Consider the following 15,211-nt stretch of genomic DNA (forward strand, 5'->3'; position numbering starts at 1 on the left):
AGTGCAGGAAGGGGGAACGGGGTGAGGAGGTGCCTGCCCGGAGCGCGGGGCGGACATGGCTTGTTCCGAACGCGGCTGCCCCGCGCGTGTGACACGAACACAGCCTCAGCCGCCCCGCGCCTTTCACACGCACGACCTGAAACACGGGACACGCCGGACTTACCCAGAGAAGGAACCACCTGCTCTCTCGGGGGGGCTGCTAGAAGACCTGTCTACCATTTCAATGGGGTTTTTGTCATTTAGTGTCCTGGATGCTACACATCCAACGGGCTGGGGGGGAAGACACTGTATACATGCATTAATTTACCAAGGATGTTTAAATACCTGCATTTCATTTTTTTAATATATAATTATATACATATTCGTTTTTCTTAAAAAATTAAGTTGGTATGTTTCTACTCCCATAAAGAAACGTCCCAATTCCTCTGAGTCATGATGAAGTCTGCAAAACGGGGAGGTTGGGCAGGGGGCTGCTCTAAGACCATGCCCCAGTCATCACCTGGGGGGAGGCATGGAAAGAAGAAGACAACCTGAGAGAGGAGGTGGAAGAAAGGTGGACTCCCATACACACAGCTCCTGAGTGCTGCTGAGGGATGGGGAGGAGGAAGGCATTACCTGCAGCAGGAAATACAACAGTTTGCTGCCCTTTCAGGTTGCAGCCTTTCCTACTGTCCCAATTCAAAAGAACCCTTACACAAACTAAGGGGGTCCACAGGCAAAGCAGTACTATTTGCAAGATGGAAAAGAAACCTAAAACTTCTCATTTTGACCAGGAATGTTGGGTTGAAGAGAGGAAAATGTATGTAAAGAGGATAGGTAGATCCAAATTATTTTTTCAGGTTTTATGTTAAACAAATAACTTATCTTAATACAGGTATCTTGCTGTGCCTATGCTAACACCCACACAAACCAGTAAGAGGGATCACAAACCAGTAAGAGGGATAGACTCAAACTTATTACCTCCTCCGACAAGCCTCTTGACTTCCCAGGCAGTTATCATTCATTATTTCTCTACCTGGGTCAATGGACAGCCTGCAGTGAAACATGTTCACAAGGTGCAAATGCAATGCATTTATGCTCTTTTGTTCTGTAAACAAGAGGTTTTAGGAATATTTCCTACTGCCAGCAATAGGAAGTTAGCAGGGAACGATTAGATCAGTCTTAAATTATAAAGAGCAACACTATCCCCTCACCCTTTTCAGCAACAAACTTGTGGCACCAGCATCTCCTTTACTGGGCTTCTAATCAATTCAAAACATCAAAGCCCTGAACAAGCAGCTCAGGACTTTGCCATTTAAGAAAAAAAAATAGTTGCTTAGAGAAAAGTTGCAAGAGAAGAAGCAAGAGGCTCAATAGAACATATTCAAAAAACAAACTCCTTCCCACTCATCCTTCAATTACAGATCACCATCTCCAAGTCCTATATCTACTTTCCTGAAGCCTTTTGGTATTGTATCATTCACAGGTATTGGCCAAATGGTGTTCTTCAGACCAAGACCATCTCTACTTCTACTGTTTTCCTGAGTCTCCTACATATACTATTCTAAATTTATTTTAAACTACACAACCATTCTCCAACTGATCTACTTGCCCAAAACTTTTCTCGCCATCATTCTGATCAGATTTTACGTCTGGTTTCCTGTATACAGCCACGACCCCAAGTAAAATCCATTCCAGGAAACAAAACCCACTCTGATCAGCTTAAAAATCAGATTTGCTTCACACAACTTATTTTCAAGGAGCTTTGTTTCATATCTCTATGCCAGCTTTGCTGGTTGTTGCCCTTTACCTTCATAGTAATTTCATTCTCACCACTTGGCTCTTCTGTATCATCTCTGACCTTTTTGTCACTACCTCAATTTTTAAATAATAAAATGGTATAAAATTGCACAAGGAAGTTATATAAAGGACCCTCAAACCATTATCAACAGTACCAAAATATACCTGGTTTCTAGAGGCTGCTATTTTTCCTGAGTGTCTTGTGGCCCCAGTACAGCAAGAAATTCCCTGTATACTAGGACATATGTTCACAGTTTGAAAGTGGAGGAACCGGCCACCTCAAAAGCAAGCTTGACACACACTATCTCCCATCATAGACCCAACATGACTGTCAGCACACATTCCACTCGTGGCATTTCCGGCACACCTTTTCACTGCCAGAAACCTCCTCTCTGCTTTCCAACTTGCCTTCCTTTGCAAAATTTGTCTGTGCAAGAGAAGCTGCCCATAGGACTGAGCACACCAGCTGATTCAGCAGAATACAGTGCAGAGACGGGACTAGAAAATAACCCCTTTAAGGTTTCAGTACAAGCCCATGGAAGGAAAGGTTAGAAGGACACCTGAAACATGATTAGGCAGATTTCAATTACAGGCAGAAGAAGCTGGAAAGCTCTCAAAGTGTTTCCCATACTGCCATGTCCTGAAGCACTCAGTAGTGATCAGGCAGCAAACCTGTTAGAGGAGAGACAGAACTGCAGATTATTCAGCCCTAGAGTTACTCAGGAGAAACAGGTCTGCCAGTCTGGCTAGACCGGCAGAAAAAAGGCTGCACTGCACATCTGCAGTCACAGAGAGAGAAGTCAACAGACCACAGTTCCAAGTGCCACAGGGTTTCAGAGAAACAGTAGCCAGGACAATAAAATTAAAAAAACCTGCTTCCACCCTGTAACCTCTGTAACCAAGTGATGCAGTTTGGCTGCCTCTGACTGACTTCCACAGATGCTAGCAGTCTCTCTCCCACCAAATTCTTGTTTCTTGTATTAGTTTTATGAACTTGGATTACACTGCGCTGTCTTGAAATAAACGCAAGACAGACTGGAGATGGAAGAAATAAAACACTTTTGTATTTTCCCCTGTTGTTGAAAGGAGTGGGAGTAAGGGGGAAGGTGCTGAAGAATTTCATTGGTTTAAAATTTTTTTTTTAGCTTATATCATTGACCTAAAAAACATCACTGGACAATTTTAAGCCACAAGGGACACAAATTAGCATGGGTTTAGAGAAGCTCCACAGGGCAAGAAGAATATTGCACATACAAATGCAAGAAGAGAAGATTCTGTTTCTCAGACCAGAAATTGGTGAAAAGCAAAGAGGCTAGAGGCAGCAGAAATGGTGATCATCACACCCCAAAATATCTCATTTGAAGTTCTTAGGAAGTAATTTTGTGAGAGGATTTGAAACAGCTTTACAAAAGGTAAGAGAATCTCAGCCTTCTTGGGATGTAAATATTCTGTTTTCATGTAAAGAGAAGGAGAAAACATTTTCCTTTCACAGTGAAATGAACAAATGACACAGATGAGCCATGGCACTCAAGATCTCTCAAACCCATAGTTACACTGTATGAGATGGAAACCAGCTTTTCCATGTCACTTCTCCAAAAATAAATCATAACAACAAAGTCAATATCCAATTCCTAATCATGAAAGCTGGCTGAAACAAACTTTTGTATTGTATCTAAATCCAATTTTTAAAACATCTGCGGAAAACTCAGTCTGAAGTATTCGAATTCCAGATTAAAAATACCACTGATGAATTCATAAAGTAATCTCCAAAGCATGGCCCAAGGGATACAGAGCCTTCCCCTGGCGGTGAATGCAGATAAAATACAGTGTGAGGACTGTCTTGACACAATAGGAAAGCAGACAGGGTTGTCATAACAACAGCAGGATTACTGCAGGGAACAAAACTAAGGCAGGAAAAGCAAGAACAGCAAGACAAGATCGAAGCAGAGAACAGTTCATTAATTGCACAGACACTCCAGCCTGTCTCCCTGTTGGGGATTTATAATACAGAGATTGTTTCTCGCTGGGATATGGCAAAGGGATTGACAGTTTTTTAAAAGGACAAAGATAACAGCCACAAATGTGGCATGGAACAACAGTCAAGAGAAATAAATTAATAAATAAACCCATAAAAGTCTGATTCTTGATTCTCATGGAGCCTTGAAGAGGAAGGGATTGGCTTCACATGGACTCCTTTGCTTTTAGCCAGCAGTATCTTGGATAAACTGGATTTTCTTTGTATTTTTAGGTGTCAAACATCCTGACCTCCTGGCTATGAAGAAATTTCAAGGCAATTTCTCCACACTCCTCTTTCAAGACTTTGTTTAGAGACAGGAAGTTGAAGACCATTGGGAAACAAATATTAAAACTGTGGCCAGCACATTGCTAAGAATTGGAACAAGTCAGTTGTTGGAGCCTGAGGAAATCAATTTATAAAGGTATCCCCACCAGCCCTAGACCAGCTGATGGTAGCATTGGTCTGAAGCTCTCTCTGTGGTCCTCTTCTTGCAATTATTTCTGTGTGTTCACAAACACCTGAAAGCCAGCCCTCTTAGAGTTTTTTGTCCATGCGTCGTTCCACAGCTTGCAGCAATAGCTCCGAGTACTGTTCTAATAAAGCGAGTGTCTGCTCATCTCCCAAACTCTTGGGACTCGGTGGATTGGCACTGCATCCCTCATTCAGTGGGCTAGTGTTATCTTGTGGCTTCACCAATGCCTCCTTGTCTTTTTGAAGCTCTTCTGCATCCTTCAGAGAGTCCAGTTCTTTCTTCATTGAGGAGAATGTTTCTGTCAGGAGGCCTGCTATTTTATCTTTGTCAGTAGAAGATTCCATATCATTTAGTACCTGAAAACAAAGAGGAGGAGAAAACAGGGAATGCATTGGGGTTCAGGTGGAGCACCAAGTAAGCAATTTTAGCCCTTCAGGGAAGTAAAATCATAAAGATTTGTAGACCAATCAAGTCTACTTTTCCTCAACACCTGAGACTGCCCATTTAGACATATAGCAGGACATGCATCCAATACTCCCTAGCTGCACAAAATCCAGAGGCATTAATCCAATAGGACAGAGATGGGAAGCACATCTTTGGGTAGTGTTTCCCTCACAGTGGGCGAAAGGAGGTACTGTGTTTTACTTCAAGGAGGTACTGCATTTTACTTCCTCCTCCCTGCAGCACAGGGCCACAGTCTCCTGTCCCTCCTGTCTGCCAAATGCAGCTGGTCCCAAGAACAGAGCAAGGTCAGAGAGCTAATGCAAGTGCTGTGGCCAGAGCTGCAGAGGACCATGTGGCAGATGTTCACCATCCAAGTCTCACACTCATTGCAGGAGACCTGACAGATCAGTGCTAAGAAAAGGAACAAAGAGCTGTTATATTGCTCTGCATGTAACTCTGGTCTGGAGGTGAGGGACAGGCGGACAGCTGCATGTTCTTCTCACAGCTGGATTCCCATGGTATCCCACATTTGCTAATCCTTTTCCCAGGCATCAAAGACAAAGAACAGATGGGGTAATAAAACTCAAAGCTCCTGTAGTATTTCATATTCCTGAAATATTGTATAACCATTAATTAATTCCCTAATATCACTTTGAAAAAGAGCATACTGTTATCTTTAGTTTACAGATAGGCTAAGCAGACTGAAAAAACTTACTTGCTCAGAGTACCATAGCAAACCATTAGAAAATCCAAGAGCTAGAAATCAGGAGCTCCTGCATCCCTGGTTCAAGTTGAAGGTGCAGTCAAGTGGACAGCCAGGCAGCTTGTGTCACTGAACACACAGTCAGGCACCTTCAGGCAGCAAGCACTTACACTCTGTTTAAGATGCCTGTGGGCTGTAAAGCCCAGCTACTGTACCAGAGTCCATGTGTGAGGTCAGTCAGTCACTCACCCTGCGGTAAAGGTGAAGAGCTCTGCGCATGCTGTCCTGGAGCTCGGACACCACGTGCTCACACTGCTCTATGCTGATGCCCGACTCTGGTGGGAGGAAAACATAAAAGCACAAGTTAAGGCACAGATACTCTACAATCCACAACCCCATAGTTTGGTAAAAAACAGTTTTTTAATGCATATCTGAAAGACCATGCACACACAACTTGTCCTTCAATTTTTAGGGCTGGTTTGAACAAATTATTAAATAGGCACATTCTGTATGAGCTTTCCTTCATACTAACTAGTCATGCTGCTTGCTTCAAACACCCCTATTTTTCCAGCCTTTAGACTCTCCGAAGTCAGCAAAGTTTTTCCTTAGATTGCATATTTTTGTTACAGTCACAGTTAGTCACAGATTACGCATGTGATTTCCAATTACAATTAAAGCCATGTTTGTACGAGGGCTTCTAGTGGCAAGAGGGCCTGATCCAAGGAGCTTCTAATTTAGCCTCCACCTAGTTAGAAATCTACAAGCTTCCCCTCACACATCCTTCTGCACAGTGTATTAAAATCAGAGAGGATGATGGATTATACTGAATTATTGCAATGTTCTTTAGTGAGGACTGAGTTCCAGAGAAGCTGTGACAAGCAAACTCAGTCAGAACAGAATTGCATTGCTGAGCAACCCATGACATACACTGCTGATACACCATAATCCAAAACTAAAAAATAAAAACAAGCAACTGAAGGACAGCATCTTGTGCCTGTCCCCACCAGATATTATCTCCAAAACATGAGTTGAAGGCCTGCAATCTTTTTACAATAAACATTTTCATGAGTTAGACATAAACAATGAACAAAGACATAGACACGCAAACACAATCTTCAATTTGCAAAGGCCTGGATAAAGGACATTCAACTTTCTTTAGTTACTCAAACCCAAAATTTTGTCACATTAGCACTGTAATTTCTGCAATTTTAAGAATACCATCTTTGAACAGATTGGAGAGGACCTAAGCTAATTTTATTAATACATCTAGATGATGCATAAACAAATACAGCTACAAAAACATCTACTTATAAATAAACAAAAACATCTATAAAGAACAAAGGGGCATGAACAAATCCTTCCATCTGCATCCTTTGATCCTAAATCACCCGTGGAGTCTGAGCACAGTGGGCTTCAGTGCAATCCAAGATTCTTGATTTGTGCCCCCCTCCTTCCCTCTTTATGTTTGAAACCCAGCTGTTTCTTCTCATTTCTCTTTTCTGGATTTCTCCTCTGATCATTGTTTTTATGCTGGTCTCCAGCTCTGGGAGGCTCCAGTCAGGAGAAAGATCACAAAACCTAATAGAAATGCTTAAGTAACAGGCATTTTCTGCCTCTCGGGTGTGCGGAGCAGAGCTGTTCAGAAACTAGCAGAGACTATTAAGCACAGCAACAGTGTTAAGCACATCTATAGCATTTTATCTGTAGGTGTCAAAACGCTTTAATAAGAACAATTGAGTCTTTATTTGCAGCTGTTAAACAAGCAGGAAATGGAAGGACAGAAAAATTAAGTGGAAATCCAAAGTAGCAGTGCAAGTCAGAAGCAGAGCAAGTCTCTATCAACCATACAGTTTTGATCTAAACTGCCACATTGTGATTCCCAAAAGCCACAGTAAGTTGTTCACAGCAACAGCCAACTTGGATCTAAACAGCTTTTCCAGCATCTACAACTAAAAATTTGGGAAATGTGGTCTGGAAGAAGCTTAAGTCTGACAGCTCCCTACCAAGAAAAAAAAACATTGCGATCCACAGTACTATATCATTCTAACTCACTAAAGGATGCTGTTAAATGTTCTGTCAGGATGTGCTATGTCTTGGGAGTTGTTAAAAAAAAAAATAAAATCAATACTGAAAAAAACCTTGCTCTTTCTCTGTGCTACCTGGGTTAATTCTACAAACTAACCAAAAACCATTTGCTATGTGGCCTGATTCACAGATATAGAAAATTCAGTCTAAAGAGCACAGACAACTACAATTCTGCTGTAGAATGTGATTCCACAGCTTCAGGCTGCATCTGGTGCTAGAAGAAACCTCACCCCTGTAGGGATAGGGTCTGAAAATTTCAGTTGCACTCACTATTCTTCAGAGCAGCAACAGTATGGTAACTGCAGGTCCCTTAGACAAAATATCACATCTCCTGTTTTACATAATAGTGCTTCAATCTTAAGGTGTTTGATCCCTCTAGAAATGCAAAAAGAAAAATAACAGTGCATCAAAACCAGATTACACCTTCTGCAATGTTTTGGTGCAGAAATATTGTGCTTAACCATATTGTGTTGCACCATTCCAATGAATGGTGCAACAGCCTGGCACCACAGAAGACAATTGATCACAGGATTACAGAGCTATCCCTTCTCAGATATGAGTAAGAACAATATAACAACAGGGATAAAAGCTGTATAGCCCCTTAATGTCCAAGCTATCAGTGCAGTGGTTAACATTCAGCTTCCTAATGCACAACTCAGGTGTATTTCCTGTCTGATTGTGACACAAAAGAAAAACCTCAGGAGATGATGTGGATCTAAACAGTGCCACAAACTCTGCCACTGGAGGTTTTCCTGCCTTGGAGGGCAGGATTTCTGCTTCAATTTGAACTTATCTGCTAGTTTTAATTTGATTGAATTACCTTAAACTGAGACTTGTAACAGATCTTAGAGCTGTTTTCAGCAGATGGAAGTTATTAATCTTGTACCTTTTTCTCCAAACTAGAGATAATCCAAAAATTAACACACATTTTTTATGTTTAAACCCTGCACATATTTAGTTTGCAGACATGTCCTCAAAGCAGAGTGATAACAGCAAAGACCTGCTTGCTCTAACATGTAGCTACAGCAAGGAGCTCACTTTCATGAGCTTTATCTTATGGGAGAGAATTGTAGGCAAACCCTTCTGGACCCTGTACACTTGCATATTAACAAAAGAAAGTTTGAGCTGCCTGGCATAACTTCACTGTCCGTATTACCTGGGCTTGTTTGGTTCTGTTAGCACACGTTGGCCTGCACCTTCATTTGCTGGCCAAACATGCTCCAAGAGGAGGGTGGGGAATGTCACCTACACACTTCTGGAGATTCCCAGCATATCAGCTTTTAGCATTGACCACAAAGAGGTTTGAGCCCCTAGAGGTAATTGTACAGCTAAATCACTAAAATCATTACAATTCTGAGGTCTACAAAGCCAGCTAAGAAGTACTGTCAGACATAAGACCCAGAGGAAATGGAAACTAAAGACTGAGAAAAAGATGTTAGATTGAAGAAGTGTCTCACCATTGAGGGGATGGTTTATGGAACGAGACAGGTGCAGACAGGACGAGACAGGCCAGAAGTTGGACGTAAAGAAATGTGATGGGATCGTGAGGCGGTTCACAAAGACAGGAGACAGAAGGGGGAAGATAAGAGATGGGTATCCATGCACACCTGAGACCTGTGCCGAGGCAGTTATAGCTGTAGGAGACCTCGGCCTGATGGGGTCTAGTGGGCAAAGTCCAGGTTGGCTGTCTAGCACACAGGCGATGCCGGTGATCCGCTCCCTGCCCCTGGGCAGAGTGCTCTCAGGAGACCTTAGGTGCTGGCCCTCTGACACTTCCCTCAGTTTTAGACTAGTGACGCCTGGCTCATCCTGGCAATCTGTCCTTGAGACTGGATAATCCACTGGGCTCTCCTTAGCAAGCCCTGTTGAGACTTCTCTACCAGGAACTAGAAACCCAGCAGTTTGATTCTCCCTCTTGGAGGCTCGGACCTCAGGAAAAGAGGGTTTCTTTTTAGAGGCCCCAGCAGAGAAGACTGGAGACTGTGGCTCAAGCAGGGTTTTTGTTTTGGTAGTGGGTGAGAAGGAGGCCAGTGTGGGTCTATCAGGCAATGGCTTGGGAATGTCAAGAATCAGATGTGCTCGGTTGGATGATGCCAACTTGCTGTGGAAGGACTTGGGAGATGAGCAGTTTACAACTGGCTGGAGGGCAGGTTTCACTGGAACATTTTCTTTCACTGGCAGCTTAATCTTCTCAGCATCTGGTGCGGAAATAAATTGTGTCTTCTCTGTTACTGGAGGACTAGTCCTCCCATCAGTCAACATTTCAGTGGAGCAACCAAGGTACAGATTTTCGCCTACAGATATGCTCCTTGACATCTTAGCCCGGAAGCTGGTTGTGGGGTTCATGTAGGACTTTGGTTTTGTAGCCCTGACATCTTTGGCCAGCAGAGCACCAGATCCATCCATCTTCAACATACTGGCTGATAACACCCTGCAATTGTTAGGTCTGGGATCCTTCTCAACCACCAAAAGAGTCTGAGGACGCTGCTTGGCAGAGGATATCACTCCTGGACATTTATCTGTGAAAATTAAACAGATAAACATACCAAAAATAGACAAGAGCCTGCAGTGAATTCCTAAATTGGAATTTAACATGGCTCAGCTCAGCCCCTGTGAGATGTGTACAAACATAACCACTAGTTACGGTTATAAGTTAAGGTTATAAGCTTATGGTTATAAGCTATAGTTAAGGTTAGTATCACCAAGCCTCAACAGCCTTCTTTTTTTGCCATCCCTCATCCTGCTCAGACTGCTGCTTTCCTCATGAGAGAGATTTGTTCTTAACATTTATGGTCAGAAGACCTCAGACCACTGTGACTCTTAAGAAAGAGGCCAGAAGAAGCAGGCAAAAACTCATATATGCTGTTGTGGTGATCATGTGGGGCTTTATTTGTTTTTTAAACAAACTTATTAACAGTTAGTGACTTACTTGTTTCAAAAATAGAGTTAATTCACACAATGGGCATGGATACAGTAAGTTCTCTGTTACTGACTCTTCCCTCTTTCTCTCCTCCCCACCCTGGGGAGCTTCAGTCTCAGTTTGGAGTAACCACTCACAGCAAGGGAGAATATTTTTGCAAATACTTCATTTCACCCTTGACAGTGCTTCTCCCACAGATGCCAAACAATTATCAGAGACTGATAATTAGAAGACCAGCATCTGCATTACAAATTTAAAATAGTAAATAATATTTTAATTAATAATATTAAAAATATTTCCCCTTGACAGGCTAGGAGTTAGAAGACATGTAAAGCCTGTAGTTCAGAATGCAGAAAGACAAGCTTAATTTAAATCCTCCACTCAGATGTCCCCATTTCATTCTCAGCTTCATACCATCATTCCAGCATGTGTCCTTACCCTCATGCACGAGGTCATGAACTGACTGTGCCTTCCTCATGACTGCATTCACAGGGCCTTCTGGAAAGGAGGCAATAACCCGTCCAGGAGCCATACCAACTCTGCTGGTCTCCAAAGCTGATCTGCGCTTTTTCTGCACATAGGTAGCTCGATTTGAATTTAGATTCTCTAGGAGCTGGCTGTTCTCCGATGCATCACCAGGATGGCTGCTGTCATTTTTCAACAGGTTTGGTGTAAACTGACTGGTCTGGGTTGGTGGATCAATGGGCTTTGAATCCAGTGTCAGATTTGATGAAGAGAGTGACAATCGTCTAAAGAACACAATAAAGAAATCCCAGTTAAAACAAGAAAGTGTGTTCCCCTAGATAGACAGGATAGACAGGAACATGCATTAAGTTTCTCTGGAATTAAAAGCTCCTTCCTGTCTGGACTTCTTTGAGTCAAAAATGCCCTAAGCTGTTACCACTTAATTTTACTCAACCCTTCAAGCTCTGGTCTTCAGGCATTTGACTAGAGACTGTGTAATCACAGATAGCATTGGGTTGCTGTTTCCAGGGAGGACACCATAAAAAGTGAAGACAAAAAAGAAGGAAAAATTCCAGGCATAGGAAAGACTGGGCAAAGTCACGTCAGGTCTTTTCTCTCAGCTCACCTTACTAAAATTTAAATCTTTTCAATTCTTTGATAACCCTAAGAGGAAGTAAATATGCTTTCCTAACATTATGAAAGCAAAAAGACTAGGAAAGCTGGTCAGTATCTCCAAGAGGAAAGCCTAATTTCCTCCTTCTCTCCACTTCAAACACAGTGAGCTTACTTAAGAAAGGAGGCAACTTCCAATCTGGCATGTTTAAACAGCTGAACAGATTCAAAGCCCAGAGGTTTTCATAATCAAAAACTACTTCCCCTTGATACATCTCTAGAGCACCAGTGACTTCCTTCACTCATCACTGCAACTCTCCAGAAGCTTACACAATAGCTACCACTGGTTTTCTTTCCAAATGAGTCAGACTAAGAAGCACTCCTGACAGCAGCAACAGCAGCTGAATACAGCAATAACAAATTTCCCTACCATGCTGAATCTAGACACAGCTGGTGAACCTTAGAAGATATATTCAAATCTGCTTAGTCCTAGATAATGAAATTCCTTTGATCTAAGATTTTAGGTTGTCATTTTAGAGGAATACAGGAGTATTTGTTTCTTTTTAAAATTTAAAAAAAACATGTTGAACCCAAATCAACAAAAGCATTGACCTAATTTTTAGGTTTTTTTTTAATTATTTGTTTTGTTGGGATTTTTTTTAAATAACAAGGAAAACAGCTTGCAAAGACCTTTTGGAGTGGTTTAGGGTTGAGGGATTTTTGGAATAATAATAGCCCTGTGAGGCTTTTTGTGAGACACCAGAACACCCTGTGAAGGCATGGGACCGAGAAACAAGGCTGAGTAAGAAAGGACTGTAAAACAAAGGAAAAGTTGACAAATCTACTTTCATTGTCCAAGCTGAATGAAATGCAAAAGAATAAGCAAAGCATAAACAGTGAAGAGTAAATTAGATTATTAGTGATTCCTCCAACTTAATCAACCAAGGCATTAATAATGAAACAATTAAGCATGCTGTTGAAAGAGGGAAAAGAACAAACAATAGTGTTACATTAGAATAAATAGAAAAGTTAAAGTGATCCAGGACAACCTGTCCAAATCACAAGAGTCTGCAAACAGCCTGCCAAGGGCTGTGCTAACACTTTGCTGTGCCTAGGCACACCAAGGCCAAAAGTTTGTTCAGCTATTTTCACCCAGAACCTAGTGTGAGACCTACTGATATTAATAAAAACACACAGACAGAAACACTCAAAACAAGCAGAGCCATACCTGAGAGCCGGGGACTGGGAAAGAAAGCGAGAGGAAATGCTGAGGGTTTCGGTTCTTTCCAGATTCCTACATGAGCCACCTAAAAATTTTGGTTAAAGGAGAAAGAAAAATGAGAAGTTTATTTACAGAGCATTCTCTGTAAATTTTCTTATCATAGAGACTATCAAGTGTTCCCTGATATCCAAGGGGATTTTTTTAAGCTAAAGCCACAGAGAATGAAATAATTATATTTCCTTTGCCTTTAGTATCCTACTTAGATTACTCTGCCTTAAGCTGCTACTCTCCCTAAGGGTACGCCTCCTCCTTTTTTGCTTCCCTTTGTGTCCTATCCTGCCTATAGGACTGTGAGGCACTGCCATGAAGCAGAAAACAAACCCATCAAAGAGAAAAAAAAATAAAAGGAAAAAAATAAAAGGGAAAAAAAAGAACCCGAAAAACTCACATAGATATTGCTGCCTGTAACCATTATCAATTCTAAAAAGATATGCTTTGCTCTGGAGTTGGTCGACAAAGACAAACCAGCTCCTTTGCCACTCTGATGTCTCCTCTCATTCTCTCTCTCCACCCAGCATTTCAGCTTTTCTTTTGTGACACTGGCTGTGCCTTGATGCACCACTAGAGGCCACTGCGTGTCACCTACGCGGGGGTGAACGCGCAGTCAATACCTTCCTTTGCAACAAGAAAAACCAGTCCGGGAGCAGTGTAACAGCTCTTTAGGATTCCAGGGACAATATTTAACACAAACTGACACAGAGCCCAGTCTCATCTACAAAAATTAACACACAGACCAATGAAGTTAACAGATGTCACTCTTCTTTAAGCTTCTTACACCGTTTTCCATTTTTTCCCCTCTCCCCATATACACACATCCATGAAAGCCTAGCAGAACTTGTAGCCTGTTATGGCTCATACTGGAGAAAAATCAGGAGTGACCTTACAACGCCTCCCCACTGAAAATAAAGATGTACCTTTTCCATCAGTGTTGCTCAGGGTCCCAAAATGCTCCTTGAGGAACTTTTCCTGATCAGGTAGCTGAGGAATTTCTCCCTCAGGCACACTAGTACCCACATCCTCCTCTCCTTCTTCTCCCTCCAGGTCTGAAACACCATCTACGCTTAGAGGCTCAGTGCCTTCAGAATCTGGGAAAAGGCAAAAAAAACCCAGTGCTGTAAAAACTAAATCAGAGTAACGTTAGCAAATTAAAAAAAAAAATACCAAAGATGGTAAATTGAACCTAGAATGTTCAAGTGAGCCATCATTACGTGCAGTAATTCTCCAATGTACCGTATCTCACAAACAGCATAGCCTACAGCATTATTAGTATTAAAACTGCTTCCTTGGCTAGCAAGGTAAAAGAAAACCAAAGGTGCACAAGGAAAGAAGGAAAGTGCACCAACTCCTGCTTCTACAGTGACTTCTTTGAGGTGTCTGTTCAAATGGCTCTGAATCTGTACAGCAGTACCAGTGTGACCAATAGGAGTGTGACCTCAGGTCAGCTCACTAAGAGCCAACGTATAAATAAATACATTTATAATGGCTTTGCATCTTACCTTCATTCGGATGGTCTGGGCTGGACAGACGACTGCTGCTGTAATCTACAGAGCAGGCACTGTCTGGACTGTGCTTGTCTGGGCATCCATTACTGTGATAACCTCTACAGAGCTTCCCATGGGGCAATGCTTTTACCTGGAACTCACTACAAGAGAGACAGGAAGATACGGCACTAGAAGACATACTTGTTTCCATGTAAAGAAGCACATTTTAACTTTAATAAGGCCTTACCTGTGTTAGTAACACCTTTTATTACAAATGTAAGGCTTTAAAGAGAAAAAGAAGTTGATTTCTGTCATCATAATACAGTATATTTTTTGCATTTCATTAAGCTTGGACATGGAAGTCCCAAGGGGACTGTCTGATTTTCTGGACGTTGTCAGTTCCCATGATTACCAGGTACCAGCAGCACTCTGCTCTGGCTCGATTGCCAGCACAGGTGAGGAACAAATGTACAAGCTTACATGATGAAAAAGGGACTAAAACCAGGCCTACACCTGCAGGAGAGAAACTCTAGTTTGCCATAGATTTAAGCTCTAAATACACATTTTTCCCATATTCATGACCTGCTTCTTTGGGCAAATTCTGTGATGCAAAATAGACAAGATTCTGGCTTTGAGAAAGACTAATTTACTGAAGAACATCATACAAAAATACAATCTTGTATAACAGGGTTGCTGATTTCTGTTGTGATTTCATGGGTCTTATTTTGTCAAATGTCAGCAGCACTGTTCTTTTGCTAGATATCTAAGGACTTCTGTTTTCCACTTTTTGAGATACTTTGGTTTCAAATGTACTCCAAGGCAAGGTAGGATGCAGAAGTCAACCAACAGAACTGAATGGCAACTACCCCTGGCAGCTCCCATACGCTGTAAACATTGCCATGTGTCCAGTCTGTATCCAACATCACCAGAGGGTCTCCCTTTCTTACATGA

The 15,211-nt window shown here is 41.9% G+C and overlaps 1 protein-coding gene across 5 annotated transcripts in view; it reads right to left on the bottom strand.

Moving 5' to 3' along the window:
• Positions 1–329: 329 nt before the first annotated feature.
• The window catches only part of MAPKBP1 (mitogen-activated protein kinase binding protein 1), a 100,655-nt gene continuing 85,773 nt past the window's right edge, over positions 330–15,211 (bottom strand). For 3 of the 5 annotated variants that reach the window (XM_068193458.1, XM_068193456.1, XM_068193457.1), the window contains 7 exons: positions 14,276–14,421; positions 13,694–13,864; positions 12,726–12,804; positions 10,859–11,169; positions 8,958–10,019; positions 5,665–5,750; positions 330–4,624 (listed from right to left, as the gene is read on the bottom strand). In XM_068193458.1, coding sequence (XP_068049559.1) covers positions 4,331–4,624; positions 5,665–5,750; positions 8,958–10,019; positions 10,859–11,169; positions 12,726–12,804; positions 13,694–13,864; positions 14,276–14,421 — 2,149 coding nt within the window. In that variant the 3' untranslated portion in view covers positions 330–4,330. The remainder of the gene's footprint in view (positions 4,625–5,664; positions 5,751–8,957; positions 10,020–10,858; positions 11,170–12,725; positions 12,805–13,693; positions 13,865–14,275; positions 14,422–15,211) is intronic. The other 2 variants (XM_068193459.1, XM_068193461.1) reach the window with 2 other exon arrangements.

This window comes from Anomalospiza imberbis, chromosome 6, assembly GCF_031753505.1.
Source record: "Anomalospiza imberbis isolate Cuckoo-Finch-1a 21T00152 chromosome 6, ASM3175350v1, whole genome shotgun sequence".
In the NCBI taxonomy this organism is placed as follows: Eukaryota; Metazoa; Chordata; class Aves; order Passeriformes; family Viduidae; genus Anomalospiza; species Anomalospiza imberbis.